This window comes from Pongo abelii, chromosome 8 (genome assembly GCF_028885655.2).
Source record: "Pongo abelii isolate AG06213 chromosome 8, NHGRI_mPonAbe1-v2.0_pri, whole genome shotgun sequence".
Taxonomy (NCBI): Eukaryota; Metazoa; Chordata; class Mammalia; order Primates; family Hominidae; genus Pongo; species Pongo abelii.
The window spans coordinates 129,847,976-129,867,415 of record NC_071993.2 but is presented as its reverse complement, the minus strand read 5'-3'; the positions used below and the strand labels follow the sequence as shown (position 1 = coordinate 129,867,415).

At 44.4% G+C, this 19,440-nt stretch overlaps 1 protein-coding gene across 1 annotated transcript in view; it reads right to left on the bottom strand.

The window, feature by feature from the left end:
• Positions 1-19,440, bottom strand: part of LOC129048130 (putative DMBT1-like protein) — a 37,074-nt gene that overhangs the window by 5,712 nt on the left and 11,922 nt on the right. Inside the window, 12 exon segments of the mRNA XM_063727788.1 lie at positions 1,793-1,837; positions 2,735-2,779; positions 3,569-3,592; positions 5,338-5,376; positions 6,545-6,649; positions 7,780-7,997; positions 10,842-10,995; positions 11,502-11,531; positions 14,338-14,379; positions 14,768-15,085; positions 16,779-16,996; positions 18,487-18,640. Coding sequence (XP_063583858.1) covers positions 1,793-1,837; positions 2,735-2,779; positions 3,569-3,592; positions 5,338-5,376; positions 6,545-6,649; positions 7,780-7,997; positions 10,842-10,995; positions 11,502-11,531; positions 14,338-14,379; positions 14,768-15,085; positions 16,779-16,996; positions 18,487-18,640 — 1,392 coding nt within the window.

Below are 19,440 nucleotides of genomic sequence, written 5' to 3'. Positions count from 1 at the left end.
TATGACCCTTGATTCAGTATTGATTTACTTTTGTTAATTATCCATTACAGTTTAAATGCACAAATGACTCTAACCCTCCCACTGGAATGCAAGCTCCACGAGGGCAGGATTGTCTGTTGTGTTCATTGCTACATCCTCAGCACCTAGAATTGTGCCTGGCACATATGAAGTGCTCAATAAATATTTGTTAAATAAATGGATGAATTCAATCCTTTTAGTGTAGTCTTTGTCCTATAAAATTAAGATAAGCTAAGCCGTGAATATTACATTTCATTTCCTTTTCTATTCTACTTTTTTGGCAAGAGAAAGAAACATAGATAATGCACAAACTGGGCTGATTTTTTTTTTAAAGGAAATTATCTCAAACCACAGAGGCCAAAAGAAGATAGCGCTGAAGCTTTCACATGGTATGTAGATGAGAGGATCTGGGTTTTTTTCATGGAATTTCCTGGAGCAGCAATGCAAAGTCAGCTTTAAAGCTCAAAACAGACAACTTTGGGACAAAGTCTAGGAAGTACCATTACCCCAATGAATGGTTCACAGAAGGGATCTGGTAATTCCTTGAAGACTGCAGAGACAGAGGGCCCTAAGGTGAACTCATTAGGCCTTGAGTCAAACACTGGGTACATCAACAAATTAAGGGAAGCTGAGAATAGCCAAGAGGCCTCTGGAACCAAGATCAGGGCAGGATGTGGGGCTGAGGGACTTGGTGTTGACCCAGGGTTGTATTATATGTCATTATGTATCCATTGCCCCAGGGAGCTCAGTGTTGAGAGTGGACCTTGGGCATTTGTTTAGAGGATGCCAGTGAGACCCAAACTTCCTCACATTGGTTTCCAGGTCCCCCACTGAGAGTCACAGCTCTGGCAGCCTCAGGAGAAAGCTGGAAGTCAGTATCTGTGCAGATGATCCCAGCATCCTCATGGTGGCCACAGTTGTGGATGGACAGACCCAGATAGCCATGCTGGCCTAGGGTGGTCTCCATGCCTTGACACTGCCCATCGTACAGGAGGATGTGTCCCATGCCGCCACCCCCCACCCCTGCAACCAAGTGGCCATTCCCTGGGGTGGCCAACGCCTTCCCCACAACCCAGCTGCTGGCACACCATGTGGGCAGCGTTGATGCCCCAGAGGTTGTCGCACACAGTCCCCCATGTGCCATTGTGGTAGACTTCAATGTACCCTTTGCATTGGCTCCTCCCATCTGCCAACTTGACAATGGGCAAGGCTGGGGGATACCCAGAGGTTATCACTGGAATGTGATCAGCTCTTCTGGCAGACACTAGTGGGACTTTTCTTTAGTTCTTAAAATAATACACACTCTAAATTCCAAAACTCTAGACACCCTTGCTTCCTGCTTCTGGGTCCCATAGGACTAAGTCAAACTAGTGCTTGCAAATTCCATAACTGACTTTTTGAAGCTATTTGTGATTTCCAATATTTTGTTCCCTCATTCTCATCTTTGGATTAGAAACATGGCAACTACAAGGATAAGGATAAATATCTGTTTTGAAGCTGAGCCATCAAACTGATAGGCAATAGCGTGGGAATATGTCAAACTCAACCTTTCATTATTTCATTATTACTGAGGCCCAGGTTCACAGTTAAAAACATTTTTCAGGATCCAGAGATTAGACAAGTGGCAGTCACCTCTGTAACCTCTCCCTCTGTATCAGCTCTGTATTTTCTCATTCCTGGAGAGACATGAATCTGGGTGGGCACTGACATTACAGAGAGTCTCCTAGACAGATTCAATAATTAGGAAGTTTGAGGGAAGCAATCAAAGGATTACCAATGCTGCAGCCCATTTCTGTCAATGCTGGGGCAACTTCAAGAGCTGAAAGGGAAAACCAAGGCATCATCACAAGCACATCAGCACTTTGAAAGATTAACCCCACACTACACAATGTCTCTGCACCACTTTTCCCTCCCATGGGGGTGACCCTCACTGTCTGACAGTAATTGGAAGCATCTACCTGAACTTTGTCAGGGTAGCATCATTGATGGTCACCTGGGGGATTTGAAGCTACAAAGATGGATGATGAACATTTGATGCCACTTTAACTTAGAGTTTTTATGTTGACACAACATGACTTGTTTGAAACACTGCACACTAAGTCTTCAGATTAAAAAAAAAAAAAAAGGTGTCATTTTCCAGGTGGTTTTTCTAAAAATTCCAAGAAATGCAGTTGAATGCTTGGAGCTCAGATTTTGCATTCCTAACTCAGGTCTCTCCAAGAACATTATGAAATTCTTGGTACAAAATTAATTTTGCTTCACTTGAATTTAGAAAATTGTAAAGTATGAATTGAGAAATGACGAAGCTGGTTGGGATTGGAAAATCAAGCAGCAGAAGACAGAACATCACTGTGACAAGCAAGTAAAAAACTGACCAAGTGAAACGGACCCCTGCACCCAAAGCAGATGAAGCCGACTCTCAGGATCTGCATCCCCAGGAACTGGGGCTGGTTCCCGAGGCCCCTGTAGAAGGACCTGCAAGAGCAGTAGCCTGCTGCTGCTGTTGCTGCAGAGGGCGGTGGCTGAGTGGGCTCTCTCCTTGGAAAGACCCCTACTCCATGAGAATCCTCCATGTCACCAGCTTGCCTCTCATGAGCACAGCTCTTATTGCACACAGCACCAGGGCCAGGGAAATCACACTTGCTACATTTCGATTAGTCACAAATGGTCAGACCCTCAGAAAAACTGTTATAAAATATAAGAATGGGGAAAGTACCTGTTAGATGAAAATCGTTTGGGTGCTTCCCAGGAGTTGAAGAAGCTATGGCATAAAAAAGAAAAATAGTTAGCATAATTACATTCCAAAAACACACAATGATATTTAATACTCTTCTCAAATATCATCTAAATCACATGTATGAGTCTGACTTAAAAAAACAAACAAACAAACAAAAAAAACCGTATCCAGGCTCTTATCTAAGTTACCACTTAAAATTTAATGGTACCCTGTACATGGGTGTGTATTATTCTGATTAAGAATAAGAAAATAAAAGAAATAAAATTCATGTTGGGATTGTGAACATTTGGCCCCATAGACAGGGTGCCTTGTCAGAACCACAGAATTCAGCAGCTGCTGATGGGACCCAGGTGGGGCTGCAGGTAGAGGAGCAGCTCCTGCCCCCAGGCTCTCCTGCCCCAGGCCTTCCTGCCCCCAGGCTCTCCTGTCCCCAGGCTCTCCTGCCCCTAGCCCTCCTGCCCCCAGGCCCTTCTGCCCCAGGTCTCCTTCCCCTATGGCCGCCTGCCTTCTCTGGATTGCCATGGCCTCTGCTGCATGAACCAACCCTTTGGTTCAAGTATCTTAGAGTTCTGTTGAAATGCTCTCATCTGTGGAAGGGATGACACATCAACCTGCTGACATCCAGCCGAGGGAATGGGAAACAGCCCTGGGTCTTCGCCTTCTGGGAGGGTGAAAGGGTCTGGAGCTCAGAGCATTGTCAAGGAAAGTTAAAGCTCATAAGGCAGACCCAGCATAGGTTGGGGTTGGGAGACCAAGTAGAGGTGACGGCTAGCCACCAGTCAGCAAATAAAATGGACACAAACTCATAGATACCTGGATGTCCAGCAGCTGCAGAATCTGCAGAGATAAAGGAAATGAGGGTGGTTTAATAATAGAAATTGGAATGGCAGAGTGGTTTAAAGATCATTGTTTCAGTTTAAATGTGACTCAAGGAAGCTGGGTATAAACAATCAGTCTTAAGCATCCAGGGCTCTCCCTTCTGGGTTTATACAGCCAGGTGTAGGTTGTGGGATGTCTAACCTGGCTACAAACTTTGAGGCAGTGATGCTGATAGAATTTGCCTTAGTAACTAAAATACCAACAAAATGGTAATATTTTTGTGTATTTATGGTTTGTCTGGTGCTTGACTAAATGTTCTACATGGGTTGCCTCAATTAATCCTCCCAATAACTCCACGGAATAAATGCCACGATTTTCTGTTTACAATTAATTGAACTTTGCAGGTACTCAAGTTGAATGAGACCCTCCCATGTATTGAACAGCTGGGCATATTTTCCAGAGTCTGAGCAGAAGTCCACTGTTCTGCATGTGGGGAAAGGTTTAAGGCACAGAGGCATTTTCAGACTCTATCTGAGGATCTCGGGCTTGGTCCAGGCAGCTGTAAGACTGGCCCAGGGAGGACCTTCACTCACCTGAGCAGATGACGCCAGCATGTTCATGGTGCCCACAGTTGTGGGTGAACCAACCGCTGTGAGGGCACTGCCCCAGGGAGGACTCCCTTCCTGTGCAGTTGACGTCATCGAGGAGGATGCTGCCTGACCCAGGGCCGAAGCTGGCTCCTGGGAGGGCAGACACAGCCAGGCCACAGCCCAGCTGCCTGCAGACCACGTGGGCATCCTCTATAGACCAGCTGTCATCACACACGGTGCCCCAGGCATGGGCATGGTAGACCTTGACTCGGCCCTCACATCTGCTGGACCTGTTCACCAGCCGCAGTCCCAGACCTTGTAGACATTCCAAAGAACGACCTCATGAAGTTACATCCACAAAGGCCACCAGAGAAGCCACAATTTCCTGGAAATTGTGCACTGATAATTGAGGATAATGAATCCACTCCCTCCTTTATTTCATTTTGTTCCTGTTTGCCTTGGTACTACTCTGTGTATTTTTTGTGATTGGTTAAGAAATGGTTGTTCCTCACCATTGGCTGGACCTGGCCTGCCCCAAGGCATAACTGTTCTTTCGCTGTGTGTGGTGAAGTCTTGGTTTCTGACATTCACAGGGTGTGTTGGATTTTTCACAAGAAGCTGTCATGCATACACCGTGTGTGTGTTTGTATGTGTGTGTGTATGTGTGTGTGGGTGTGAGTTTCTGTGTGCCCTTGCACATGTTGATCAAGAGACAGTAATGATAGCTCCCATCTCTGTTATGCCTGGGATCAGGCATAACCTATGTGTGAAGATATTCCAGGGATTAGAAAGAGCCATCATTGCGGGCTGCCTCCTATGTTCAAAGGACAATGTTACAAAAGGGAGCAGAAGCTGGTTGTGCTTGCAACACAGATAAGGTGAGCCCACAGGTGGGGATGTGTGGAGATTTGGGGTGAGCAGGCAACCTGGCCTTCCTGGGGGCCTCTTCCAAACCAGCCCCCAAGAGCCATTCTTACATCTCACAGCCTCTTCTTTCCTGTCACTTTTCAATCACAGATTTTCTAGGTGAACCTGGACTTTGCCAGCACTTCCTCCGGCAGCCTGAGGCCACGGAGGAGGGTGGAAGTCAGGACGCTTCCTTCCCGGTGCTGGGATGTTTGTGAATTCCAACTGCATAGAGCGAGGGCCAGGGAAGTGAGGAGAAACGGTTACCTGTCCATGTGGGCACCTCTGTTGGCTTTGGAAAAGATGCTGCAAAAGGGGAAAATTATACAACATCTTAGGTAAACATCAAACATCGAACTTTCAGTCCATTGTGGGTGGGCTGTCCACTCTGTGGATTATCTACAGACAGCTTCTGGTTCTGAATGGGATTTCCTTCTCATGGCCTTTCTCTGTGGGCAGTACTCCTTCCATCACCCAACTGGCATGTTAGGAAATATAAGCTCAGGAAAACCATGGCTTGGTGGCTGATTTTTTTTTTTTAATACATATATTTTATTTTTTATTTTTATTTTTATTTTTGAGATGAAATCTTGCTCTGCTGCTCAGGCTGGAGTGCAGTGGCATGATCTCAGCTCACTGCAACCTCCATCTCCCGGGTTCAAGCAATTTTCCTGCCTCAGCCTCCTGAGTAGCTGGGATTACAGACATGCCCCACCAAGCCCAGCTAATTTTTGTATTTTTAGTAGAGGCGGGGTTTCACCATGTTGGCCAGGCTGGTCTCAAACTCCTGACCTCAGGTGATCAGCCCACCTCAGCCTCCCAAAGTGCTGGGATTACAGGCATGAGTCACTGTGCCTGGCCAATAGATATATTTTAAATTCAAGAAAACATCCTTTGGGGACCTCTGTTGTTCAGTACAAGCTATCCTGGTGTTACTTTGAAGTGCTTGGGGTCATTTCTCTCTTTCCCAGCTCCTCTCTGCATATTGTACTTTACCCTTCTAAGGGCCTGTCGTGGAAAAGCTGCTGGCTGAGTTGAATTGGAAGTGTAAAGACCACTGGCCAAATAGAGCTGGGAGCAAACTATAACTTGATGCTTTCAGCTTCTCCATTCTTAACAATTCTGTCAAGAAGAAGGCAGTGCCCAGAGATAAACCCCTGCCAGGCTTTGACATTGGATGAGGTGAGGGTCAGAGATAGTGGCTGACTCTGCGAGTAGTATGCCCCGCCCACTACGGGGCAAGGGCCGGCCTGGATATTCACACAGTGAAACCCCCTGGATTTCCTCATCCTCATCCAGAGGAGAAAATGTAGGCAGGAAGCAGCTCAGAGATTTGCTAGAGGCCTCACAGCCAGCAAATGAAGAGGCTGGGAAGATAAGCGCAGGGCATTTGGACCCTAAATAACTACCCTACTGCCTAGGGGGCTTTGCTAGGGCAAGCTATTGTTCATCAATTCAAAACAACCCACATTACCTGAGGCTGGGTAACTCACAGCAGCAGATGCTCCTAGGTAAGGCAGAGAGGCAGTGGAAGACATAGACGGTGTGGGTAGCTCACCTCCCTTCAGTTCTCCTAAACCTGAGAGAGAGGTAGGCTTGCTTACTTCAGTCAGAAAGGTACCACGTCTTGTTTGGGGGAGAACCTGCACACAATCTGGCATCTAAAAATGGCCCTGAGTTACTTTGGTTACAACTACTAGATGTCCTGGATCACCATGTTTGTGTCTGTTCTGTTGCCAGACATGCGATGTCATCTCTTCTCTTCTTCCTTCTTGTTCTTTCTTCTTCCTTCTCTCTCCTCCTTCTCTTTTCTTTCTCTCTCTCTTCCTCTCCCTCTCTCTCCTTCCTTCCTCTCCCTCACTCTCCTTCCTTTCCCTTCCTCCCTTCCTTCCTTCCCTTCCCTCCCTTTCCCTCCCCTTCCCTCCTTCCTATCTTTTTTGTTTTTGCCAAACTGTGGCTTCAGGGACGGCCCCTGGCATGGAGCAGTTGGTTTGGTTTTGTAATTCTTCCTGGGTGTATGTGTGAGTTTCACCTCTGAGTAAGTGTCAGCTCATAAAGAGCAGAACCGCGTTTATCTCAAGGACATACACCAGTGACCTCAGTGCAGGGAGGGAGTCAAAAGGCCCCTGAATGGGCTGTGGAGCTGGGCCAGGAGCTGAGGGCCAGGATGAAAAAAAGCTCAGAGCTTCTGCTTGTTGGTCCATCTGGGCACCTATGACCCACTCCCATGCTCTGCCCACGGCCCTGGTTCCAAACCTCACAGCCCTTATAGCCCCCAGCCCTGTCCTCTGATGTCACTTGGCATGTGGCACACAGCTTCTAAGTGTTATACGTGGTTTTTGTATCAAATTCAGCTTGAAGCAGGTGGCTAGTTGAGATAGTTTTGTCCCAGAATGATTTTTCTATTGCATTTTCCTTTACTTCTTTGGAGAAGAAGGGGGCTCTCTTTTGGATCCATCTACACACACAGTCGATGCAAACTATGAGATTTCAGGACATCTGTTTCTTCAGCCAGGATGCTTTGGTGGAGAAAAGTGACAGGGAGTGGCAGAGCAGGGTGAGAGTGAGGTGGGGAGCTTTTAGTGTCTGTATGGATGTCACTCCAGATGTCATTAATGAGGGCCAGATTTAGAAAGCATCTTCTCTCTTAAAAGGAATAATCATAAATCAGATCTAACTTCCTCCCAAGGTATATGTTAGGGTACCTACCGTTCTCTCTTTCATCTTGCTGAACGGTGTTGTACAGAGCATAAAACCCTGTGTTGGTGGTCATGGCATTGCTTCTGAACACTGAGGTCATGATGTTTGAAGAAGAAAGGAACGTGAGCTCTGTCCCAGCACAAAACCTGCCCATGGAGAGTGAGGCAGCCTGTTGTCCATCGAACACTTCGATAAAGTCGTAAGGACACCCATAGATGTCCTCTAATCTGAGGACATGAAGACAAAATTAATATCTCCAAGGAAATCTGCAAAATGTTTTAGAGTCATCTTTTGCATTGCATCCAGCCAAAAACTGCAGTCATCACTGCTACACCCCCCACTCATCATTTGACCTATTGAATCTGCCCTTCTGTCCTTTCCTACTGGGAATGCCCCAGGTCTATTGGGTTCTCATCTTCTACCCAGTCTATTTCAGTAACTTCTGGTATTCTGGCCTTCAGTCTCTCCTATCCTCTTTCTCTCTACCTCGAGTGTCACCTCAAGTGTCTCCTCGTGTGTCCCCCAACTCTTTAATTCAAATCTTGCCACTCTCTGGGGTGGTGGCAAATATCTAACAGTGCCTCATTGAGTTAAACTCTCCAGAAGACCCAGAGCAGGGAGAAATGGTGATAGTTGTAAGAGCTCCAAGGGTCTGTTGACTCCTCCCACCAATGCTCCGACCTGCCCTGTTCAAACCAAGTGTTTCATGAATGTTTCACCCAACCTGGATGATCAGAGAAGCTGACCCTGGCCATCCTACCTGTTGCTGTCTCCTTCTTTATTTTCTATCCTATTATCATGTATGTATATTTTTTTCTTCATAGCATTTTTCAATTTATCACTAGTTGAAATTGTCCATTGAGTCATTGGTTTATCTGAGTACCATTTGTCTCATCTAGAATATAAACTCTGTGAGGGTAGAGATCTTGTCTTTCTTGGTTGGCACTATGAGTCTGATTCTAGTCCAGGGCCTGCTCAATAAATTGAGTGGAGGCTTAATAAATATATGTTGAAAGAACATCAACATTGATCTAACATGATACAAGTATGAGATATACATATTTGGATTTAAACAATAGTAAGTAGCCTTTGATGCCTATATGATACATTCTCATTGCATAATATATACAAGATAGACATAATTACAGTTGTACACAAACTAAATACTGCATTTGAAAACCTGCTTATTGAAGAACACATCTGTTCCAGTGAAGTAAAAGCCAAGTACCTCAAAATAACCCATTTTTATTTTTGTTTTCTTAAAGTAAGTGATCACATTTGTGTGTAAGGTGACAACAGTGTGGCAGTAACAGGTGACACTGCAACCTGAGAAATCATTTCATCAGAAAACAGGACTTGCTTTAATTAGCATGCATAAAACAGCATTAAGAGTAACGTCAAAACCTGCAGTTACTTTTGCACCTACCTAATAGTTTAAATATGGATATAATTTTTACAAATTGAGGGTGAAGCAAGGTCCTGTAGTTGCTGAACTATTTAAAAAAATGAAAGTAAGAGTCAGGGTAAATCAGAGTTTTTCAATCTCAGCACTATTGATATTTGGTGCTGGATAATTCTTCTCTGGACAACGAGTTGGGCGAGCTGTCTTGTTCACTGCAGGACACTTAGCTGCATCTCTGGCCTCCACCTACTAGCTGACAGTGGTGCCCTCTAATTTTAACAATAAAAAATGTCTCCAGACCTAACCAAATGTCTTGTAGGGGTATATAATCACTTCCAGTTGAGAACTGGAATAACAATAAACAGTAAATGATAACCAACTTTATCTTCTGAGTAATAAAAAAGCAAATTTCAATAAATCTAGGCTTTTAACATCAAAATTCAGAAATCAGCCACTATGGTCTGGTTTTGGGCAACACCTTAAAAACCTCCTTAATTTGTGTACTCCAAAATTATAGTACGAAACTTATGTTAGAATAATAACTTTGACATTACAGGGGACGTGGGCCATTACAACTGTTTGGAATAACCATTTCCCAGAAGTGATAAAATGAAACTGTTCCCTAAAACATTAGAACCGTGAATTTCATAGATTTGAAATACATGGTACCAACTTTTCTCACATTGCTTTCAACAGATAAATGTATGTTGAATGAAGGAATAAATGTATGTTGAATCAATGAATGATAAATGCATTTTGCTCATACTGCATAATGCCCCCTGACATTAGCTTATGTCTTTTCTATCAAAAAATATGTAGCCACAAAGTAAAGCCAATGGAGTTCACCCCTCCTCCACCGAGTACCATTTTACATTTTTAAAAGCAGCATTTAACCATTCAGATTCTCAACTGCTGTGGCCAATGACGACAGATGGAAAGCAGTGGCAGAGGTCTGGGGCATACTGTGGGACAAAGTAAGGAAGACAGAATGATCCAGGTGCAACCTGGTATAGCAAGATGAAACCGGGGTTAAACATTATCAGGAAAAGTAATATTTTTGTTTAAATGTTACTCATGTATATGTATGCATATATGAAAATGTGTGTGTGTGTGTGTGTGTATACACCTACATGTATATAAATGTACATTAAAATAGGATACATTCCTTAAGAATGAGTGACGGTTAAAGAAAGAAGTAGGAAGAACAAGGTGCATGATGGGGGAATGAATTAACTGTTTAATCTGTACAAGAAAATTCTTGGTAAGGACATGATAGAAATTCTTGAAAAGAACAGGAAGCAGATTTGTGTAGCATCAGAGGGAAAAATGAAGATCAGACCACGAGGATGAGGAAGAACAGATCTGGGTTCAGATGGAGGAGGAAGCCTGTGTCTCAAAGGAACTGGTTAAGAGTGAAAGGGTGAGGTCTTCGTTTGTGGGTTGCCCCAGCTACAGCTCAACGGGCTGGTGTCAGGGAGGCCCATGGGGTGTTCTCTCATTGCACAGGAAGTTGAGTTACTGATTAAATGACTCTCCACAGCTCAGATGATCAGAGCAATTCTCGCCTAAAATGTGAAAGGATTTATCCCACAAAAGGCTACCTCGCTGAGGAAAGTATGGATTCAAATCTAAACTGGCCTTAAAAGTAGAGAAAGAAAACATTGCTTACTTCAGGCTTAGGATCATCAGTTCTATGTGTAATTTCTCAGCCACGTGTATCACCCAGACGCACTCCAAGTTGGTGGGGTAGTTTGTAGGGTACCAAGGGCTGGAGAAGGAACCTGAGAGACTTGAAATCACTCCTCCGCAAGAGTTACTTCCTCCTGTAAAAGCAAATGAGAGACCCATGGTTGGTTTCATTAGGCATGCACATTGCATTTTTCCAGATGTAGAATACAGAATTCCATCAAGCTCAGTAGTGGAGTCACTAAATGCGGAGTGATCATGCTGGTGTAGACACAGTTGTGGCTTGGCTGGTGTGAGTGACTGTGCCACTGAGAGGGCATGAGGAAGGATGGAAGATGCATGATGGACAGGCAGGACCCTACAACTGATTGTGAGCGATATTGGAAATGGGATTGGACACATGCATGTTACGTGTGTGTAGTGGGGGCAGCCCGTACTTCTTTAATGCTCTCCCTAGTCTCCTGCCATGCAAACCAGCTCAGCTCAGATGTGGATAACCCACCCATTTGTGAGGGCTCCATCCCACCCATTGCCCCTGTGGTAGCCAGGGTGCACAGAAGTCCATTCTGCTTTTATGAATTACAAAAATAATTCTCTGCAACTTAATACTGTATAGGTTACACTTTCAATGAAAGAGAGTTACCTTGTGGTATAGGGGCTGGAGGAATGATATCTGCAAAAACCAAAACCAAAGAAAATCAGGAGAGAGCTTAGCATCATAAACCATCTTATACTTAAGCACAAATGAATGAGCCTATTATTACCCTTGAGTTTTAATAAATGGTGTAGACACTCATTTGTCTTTTCTCCCTGATCTGGAATGGAGCCTCTGCCCTTCTTTCAGCTGATTCATGAGGAAATCACCAGCCATACACAGTAACATGACTTGTTTTCTCTCATATGCTAGGTTCCACAATCCACGGGTTATACTTGGGTTGACCAGTTACTAGGAATTACAGTGACATCACTAGGCTTATGACCATACCACTAAGCCTATAGAAATTTACCAAGCACTGAAATTCAGAAAACCAGAAACCAGAAAGCTGAGAGCCAGGGTGGATAAAGGCAGGTTGGATAGTGTTCCATTGGAGAAATAGGGACCTTAAAGGGGAGGTCCAATGAGTGTTTAAGGTCCCTTCTTTTTCCTTTATTGTGTCCTCTTGGCTTTGATTTCTATGTGGCATACACAGTTGTCCCTCAATGCCTATGGGGGATTGGTTCTAAGACTCCCCAAGGATGTCAAAATCTGCAGATCCTCAAGTCTCATATACAACATAGGAGTATTTGCATAGAACCTATGCTCATTCTCCATTATACTTTAAATAATCTCTGGATGACTTATAATACCTAATACAATGTATTATAACACTATGTAAATAGTAGTTACACTGTATTGTCCAGGGAATAAAGACAAGAAAAAAAGTCTGTACATGTTCAATACAGATGTAACTATTGATTCTTCTTCCTGAATATTTTCGATCCACAGTTGGTTGAATCCACAGATGTGGGATCATGGATACAGAAGGCCTGCTGCATGTCTATATTCTACGTGTGTCCTCAATACCCCCTGCATGGCAGGTGCTGAGGGGAGGGCAGCTATGAAAGCCTGAGCATGAGAATGCTGTTAACTGTTTGGATTTTACACCAAGGGTTTAGTGGGGGAGGAATTTCAAGCAAACATGTCAGATGTACTTGAGAATTCCTTTATCCCCATTGTCTTGCTCCTTGGCCAGCACTGCAGCAAGGTGCAGAGCAGTGAAAGTGATGGACACGGTCAACTTAACCTGTCATTAGTCCTTTGCCAGAAGAAGTGCACTATATCACTGGAATACATTTTCACTAACTTAAAGTGGCTCAAAAGCAATTTTCTTTTGTTAAAATGCTTGATATGTGATATTTATCTCAGAGTATTGAATAGCAAAAGCTTTATATTTTTGTGTCTTGGTAGGTATATAATGTTCTATCAATAAGAATTTTTTTTGATTCATGCTTACAGCGGGATACTATTTAGACATAAGTGGTTGTATTTCCCTCCACAGTTTCCTTAATCCCATGACCCCTTCTTTTTTCCAGCCAGCTATGCATCTCTGCCTTAGAAAATGGATATTACAGCAGAGAGAAGACAGAAAGGCTTTCTGAGGTTTGAAGCCCCAGGCTCCAAGGGGACTTGGGCCTAGAGCTGTTGAGGAACTGAAAACCATGCCCTCTCCTCCTGCTGTCTTTTCCTCCTTCCAGGGCCCAGGCCAGAACAGACTCCTCATTGGGGAAGAAGAGGAAAGCCAGAGGGAATCAAAGGGGTGTAGCTGCTTGTTAAACTCAAGAAAGGGTTCTGTGCGTTCTGCCTCCCCTCCGGAGCAGCTACATAATTTGTGTGTCTCAGTGCAAAATGAAAATGTGGGGCCCCGGCCAGGGGTGGGGAAACCACTTTCCCCTTCCTACAGGTTACTGCCCTGACCCATGGCAGCTGGGCAACCCACAAGGAGTGGAGGTCTCCATCTTGGGACGTACTTGGGACCTGGATTGGAATGGGCAAGAGACCTCCACAGAGTGTCCTGGAAAATGTGCCATGGTTCTGCCAGCCCAGGGTACGGACAGCTGCCATCTACCTTGTTGGGCCCTGAAATGCCACAAAATGCACCCCTGACCCCGATAGCTTCCTAGTGTCCAGGCCCCTGCTGGGGACAGAGTGTGACATCAGTCACGGGGCAGGGTTAGGGAAGAGGCTGGGCAGGGCCCAGGGGCCCAGGGAGCAGACAAGGGGGCAGCTGAGAACCCATCCCCGGGAAGCAGGAGGCTGCAGGAGGCAGGACCCCACATGCTTCGGAATCTTGAGTTCGGGAGAAGGTCACTGTTGCACATTGACTTTGAGTAGATTACCAGTAAGTCCACTCTGTTGTGTTGGCTAAGCCAGGAGGCCCACGGAAGAGCCCTAAATGGTTTACTTCTCATCAGCAGTCTGCTCCTGACTCACTGGGAGACAGTTTGGCACTCGATGTATCTTTTCTTTCCTGAATACTTTCATTTTCCAACCCATGTACCTAAGAGACAACCTTTCCAGGGTCTCTCTTCTCCCTATCGACCTTCTTCTCAGCCATAGTGACTCAGTCTTTCTCCATCTATCTCCTCCTGCCCTCCCTTGCTCTGCCACCAGAAGAGAGTTTTGAATGCGATTCCATTTGGGAAATATGGCTCTTAGCTCCTTGCCTAAACGCTAGTTCTCAACCTTGGCTGCACATTGGAATCACACGGGGAGCTTCAAATATCACTGATGGCTGGGAGTGACCTCAGAGACTCTAAGGTGACAGGTCAGGGATGCAGCCTGGGCACCAGGAATTTCAAAAGCTTGCTGAGTGATTCTGGTGTGCAGCCAGAATTGGGAATCACCAGCCTAGTCATTGTCTACCAGTGTCTAGGTCAGGAGAGAGGTTACTTTTTTTTTTAACTTTGCCAAGATAGTGCAAATTTAGTGTTGGACCTACCTGGGGGTGGAGGAATCACATCTGGAGCCCAGTCCCCAGCATCTGCATGCATACAAGAAAAATTTAGAAAAATCTAAATTACATTCTATGAAGACAAAGAAATGGTGGCGTTCTAGTGTGGGCAGTTCTCAAGCAGGCAGGTCATATGTTACATAAACAAAAACGACGGCATGGTTAGACCTGGAAAAGCAGTTCCAGAAATGGGAGAGGTACAGAGAACAGAAGCAGCCAATTGTGTGGCTCTGCTGTGTTTGTCCTCAGAATGGAGCCAGGCTCACAGCATTCTCTGTCTACCTGGCCAAAGGGACATTCATCTGTTCGGCCACTGTCCCAAAATTCCCTGGCCCCACTCTGTGCATGGCCTTCATCCATCACTAGGATGTCTTTGGGTGAAAGATCAAAAAGAATCTATCATGGAAGGAGAGGCTACCTGAGCAGACAACATTGGCGTCCTCATGGTGGCCATGGTTGTGGACTGACCAGCCAGAGCTGGGGCACTGGCCAAGGTGGTTCTCACTTCCTGAACACTGAATGTTGTCTAGAAGGATGTCTCCAGAGCCTGGGCCAAAGTGGGCCTTTCCAGGAGCAGCAATGGCCCGACCACACCTGAGCTGCTGGCACACAACCTCAGCTTCATTCAGTTCCCACAGGTCATCACACACAGTGCCTCAGGAGCCCTTGTGTAGGACCTCCCCATGTCCTGAGCACTGGCCAGAGCCACCCACCAGCCACAACTCTGGTCCATTTTCTAAACAGAGCAAGATTTTATTTTTGAGTTTGATAAGTTTTAAGTAGCAAGTGATTTCTAGCTTCTGTGTTTGTGGCTAAGGCAAACACAAGAGCAAAACCTTAAAGCCAACTGATTTAATCAGGCTTAAGGGATTCAGAGTGAGATAGGAAGTGGGTTTGAATCCTTGTTCTATGGCTTCCTAGTTGTGTAAATTTTGATAACCGACTGTCTCCCTGACCCTCAGTTTTATCACTTGTAAAATAAGGACTCTAGCAGCATCTAGAGGAGATGCTACCAATGACAGTGTGCTCAGCACCCAGCACGTCAGGGTTACTGCAGATCTTGACATACAGTTTTTATGTCACAATGCTGGGTTACGGGAGAGCAGGTTCCCAGCTGCTTTTTTGTATGTGTCTTGGACAAGGGTAGATTTAATCCCCTGAAATCACCTGGACCACAAAGGTGACTGTGACTTCATAGAACACAGTGGCAATGCTCTATCTGGACTGAAGGGCTGTGGCCGATTAGAGTTATCTGCTATCTCTGGAGGCACCTCCCCTTACTGTGTCCACTGGCTCTGTCACTTTGGCCTTCTTTCTGTTGTTCCAACATGCCCAACTCTTTCCTCTGTCTGTAATGCTTTTCTTTGTCATTCATCACATGCCACGTCTTCAGAGATGCCATCTTTTCTCATCCAGCCCATAGTAGAACCTACTCCACTCTAGGCACCCTCTACTCTCCCACCTGACTCCTTATTCCCAGACTTCACCTCTGTCCTTTACATCCTTACCCCAAAACCAGTTTGTCTATTTCCTTGTTTCTTGTGTTTTGATCCTCTCTCACTTACCCACGTCCACACTAGAGTATAAACTCCATGAGGGCAGGGAGCTGTACTGTGCTCCCACACTTACAACTGGACCTGATACATAATAGGAGCTATGTAACTATTGTTAAATGGCTAAATGGTGGTCTTGAGTTAATGAGTGTCTGGATTTCAAATGTTGGAGCTTACCTTGCTTCACCAGGGTAGAGTTTCGAACATTGCTTTGAGAGCGAAATATACAAGGAATTCCCTTACTCAGATACAAGCAAACCACAAACCACACCCAGGGACTTACTATCTGGCTTCCTGGTGGCCTAAAAGAATTTCTGGGGTTTCTGTAGGGGCCTCTCAGCATCAGAAGTCTCACACTTGGCAGGCAGTGTGCTTTCAGGGTGCAAATTGGACCTAGCTTTGGAATGACTACCTGCGGCGTCATGGCTGCCTACAGGGTCATGGCTAACAGGAATCCCCAAGCCTCTCATTTGGGTGAGACTAGGTTTTGGTGTATGCAAGGTATAAAATGGGCCAGCTCGTGGAGGAAGTGGAGTCTTGTCATACGAGTGTTGAACTTCCACATTTCGGCACTCCGGACAGTTACCAAGAGGCTGTGGAGGGTGGATGCAGCCCCAGGACGGTTCATAGCACCCAGCTTTTCCCTGCAGGCAGTAGCAGCTTGGCCACTCACACACAGAATGCACATGACTGCCTCATTGTAGCTTCCCATGTGGCCTTCACGGTCGGAAAATCTAGCAGCTATGGAGCAGGGTTAATGAAGCCAAGTGTGGGGGTCTTAAAAGACTGAATCCTAGGGCTCTACTGGCAAAGGAGACTCTGAAGTTAGACTCTGTTCTGTCTTTTAACCACCAAAACCTACTTGAAGTTTCCTACCTGACTCCCTTTCACCCTGCGGAACGGCATTGAAAAGAGCATAAAAGCCAGTGTTGGTTTTCATAGAATCACTTTGGAACACCACCGTCATGATACACGAGGAGGAGAAGAATATCACAGTTTCAGGGGCACAGAACTTCCCCATGGAGAGCGAGGCAATCCTGGGACCATTGAGGATTTCAACGGAGTCATAGGGACATCCAAGGATATCTTCCAACCTGGGGTGAATAGACGTGGAGGGGTAGTGGCAGATTAAAAACTTGCTAAAATTTAATGCTAAAAAAGTGTGACAATCATAGAGATTACATATTTGGATTATATTTAAATTGCACACTGAAATGTAAAATATTAATTAATTTTTTCAGATGACCTATCACAACTCTATTTTCTTTGGCTAAGGAATATGTGAGGCTTTCAGCTACAATCTCGTAACAGAAGTTTAAAAATTATAATAGTTTTGGCCAATCACAACGTACATAGGACATTAGGAAATACTAATTTACACTGCAACTAAATTCATAACAGTCAGATCACCCCAAAGATCAGCATGTAACAGACATCACGGCCAGATTTTTCCTACTTCTGTATTTCACAATAATTGCCATACTTGAATTCTTGGGTAGGAAAAAACTTCATTTTAAAATAAAAGTGGTGGCAGGATATAGAAGGATAGTATGGCAATTATTCATGAGGAAGGTAAGGGAAAGCAATTTTGAAGGAACAGACAATGGATAACATAATAGAATTTGGAGGTGTGGGTTCAAGGTCCTTACCTCATTGTGGCTAATTGTGAACCTAAGGTTTTAGTCAACAAATATATCCTGAGGCATTTTTGGCTTAGTGCATGTCTGAATCCATGGCTGTGGTATAGTCATGACGGAACACAACTCAGTGCATGCTGGGAGCTAATGATCATGGAATTCTACAGTCTTGCTGTGTTTGTAACAGATGTGTGTCATGCACAAGAAGAAGGGCTTCATGCAGACTCTTTTACAGACCCACATATTGGTGAACAGATGGGGCATTGACATCAGACAGATCTAGATGGGTTGGCCTTGGGCAAATTAGTTATCCTCTCTGAGCCTCAGGCTCCTCATCTCTAATGGAGATGACAAAGACATCTATCTTTGGACTGTATAACCCTGGAATATGACAAAGCATACAAAGTCTGGGCTAGCATTAAAACATCAGCTGTTATTTTATGTCATAGAGATAAAAATGTCAGTGACTTTGGAACATTTATTCTCTTTATGTCAGAGATAAGGCAATGACACTAATGTCTCCTCTTACTTTGCAGAACATTTAGAAGATGCAGGGCCCAAAGCTGGAGTAGTTGTCTAATGTGTGTATGAAAATTCTCTTACTGTTTAAAATTTGGATTCAAATAAGAAAGTCTAAGGGGACAAATATTGATACCCAGTGTACAATAAGGGCAAAACTGTTGAGGATTTTTGTGATATTTTTAGAAAAAAAAAGAAACAGTATCAAAATATGTTAATAAATCACTTACTGAATTTTTCAACTAAGAAGTAACTCATTGGATAGTGCTACAAAGCTAACCCAAAATTTGACTTGGAAAGACTATAGAATGTTGGGTTCTTCTGCTTTCACTCTTAAAATGTTTCCCATTAAAAGAAATACCTGTAATATGATTTCACAAATCAATATTCTTATTTACATAGAATGTTCTCTTTAAAAGTTTTCTTACTTCAAACTTGGAATTATAAGTTCTATGCGAAATTTTGTATCCATGTGGATCTCCCAAACACACTGGATGTCTGTTGGGTAGTTTTCTGGATACTGTGGACTAGAAAATGCGCCAGAGAGACTAGAAATGACCCCTCCACAAGAGTTACTTCCTCCTGAAACAACAGGAAAAATGGTGTCAGAATGTGTCCTTTTGGCATCATTGTGTAATCCTAATAAAGACCAGTTTACACGCAGTGGTCTGGAGGAATCGGGCACCAATTGGCCTGGGTGGGCATGCGCAGGCTGTCTGAGCAGACCATTAGCTTAAATGTTTCTTGGGAAGGAGAGTCTATTCAATCTAATTCTGATGAAGTAAAAAGTATTAATGTGTGAATGTTCCCTGCTTTTCTCTCTCTCTCAGCACCTGATAAAGAAAATGTGCAAATTGTCCTTTCTGCTTACAGTTTTCTCCCCCTCTATAAAGTAGGGGTTCTGCTTGCTGGGGAGGGACAGAGTAATGAGAGACTGGAAGGAGAGATGAAGAAACAGAGGCCACATGTGCTTGGGAAAGGGGAGAGTCTGGGGAGGTTTGGGGAGCAAGAGGTTCTAGAACAACTTTGGGTTCTGATGAATTGTAGGTAAAGGGAAAAGGACACTGATGTGTCAGGGGATGTTATGACCAGCGCCTTCTTTAAGTACTCTTCCTCACTTTTGCTGGGTAGATTATGTTTCCTTTAACTCAAATATTTAGTCTGAGACTGGTACTTGCAGGATTTTGGATTTATAAGGGCTAAACAAGATAACAGTGAAATCTAATAGTTTCATGAATGTTGTCATATTAGCATAGATAGATACACACACATACATGTATGCATTTAAAACAGGATTTCACACAAAGAAAGCAGATTTCACACAAAATTATTTTGGAGGAAATGTGAAAGTACAATATTCTTTATTGACCTTGTCCCTAAAC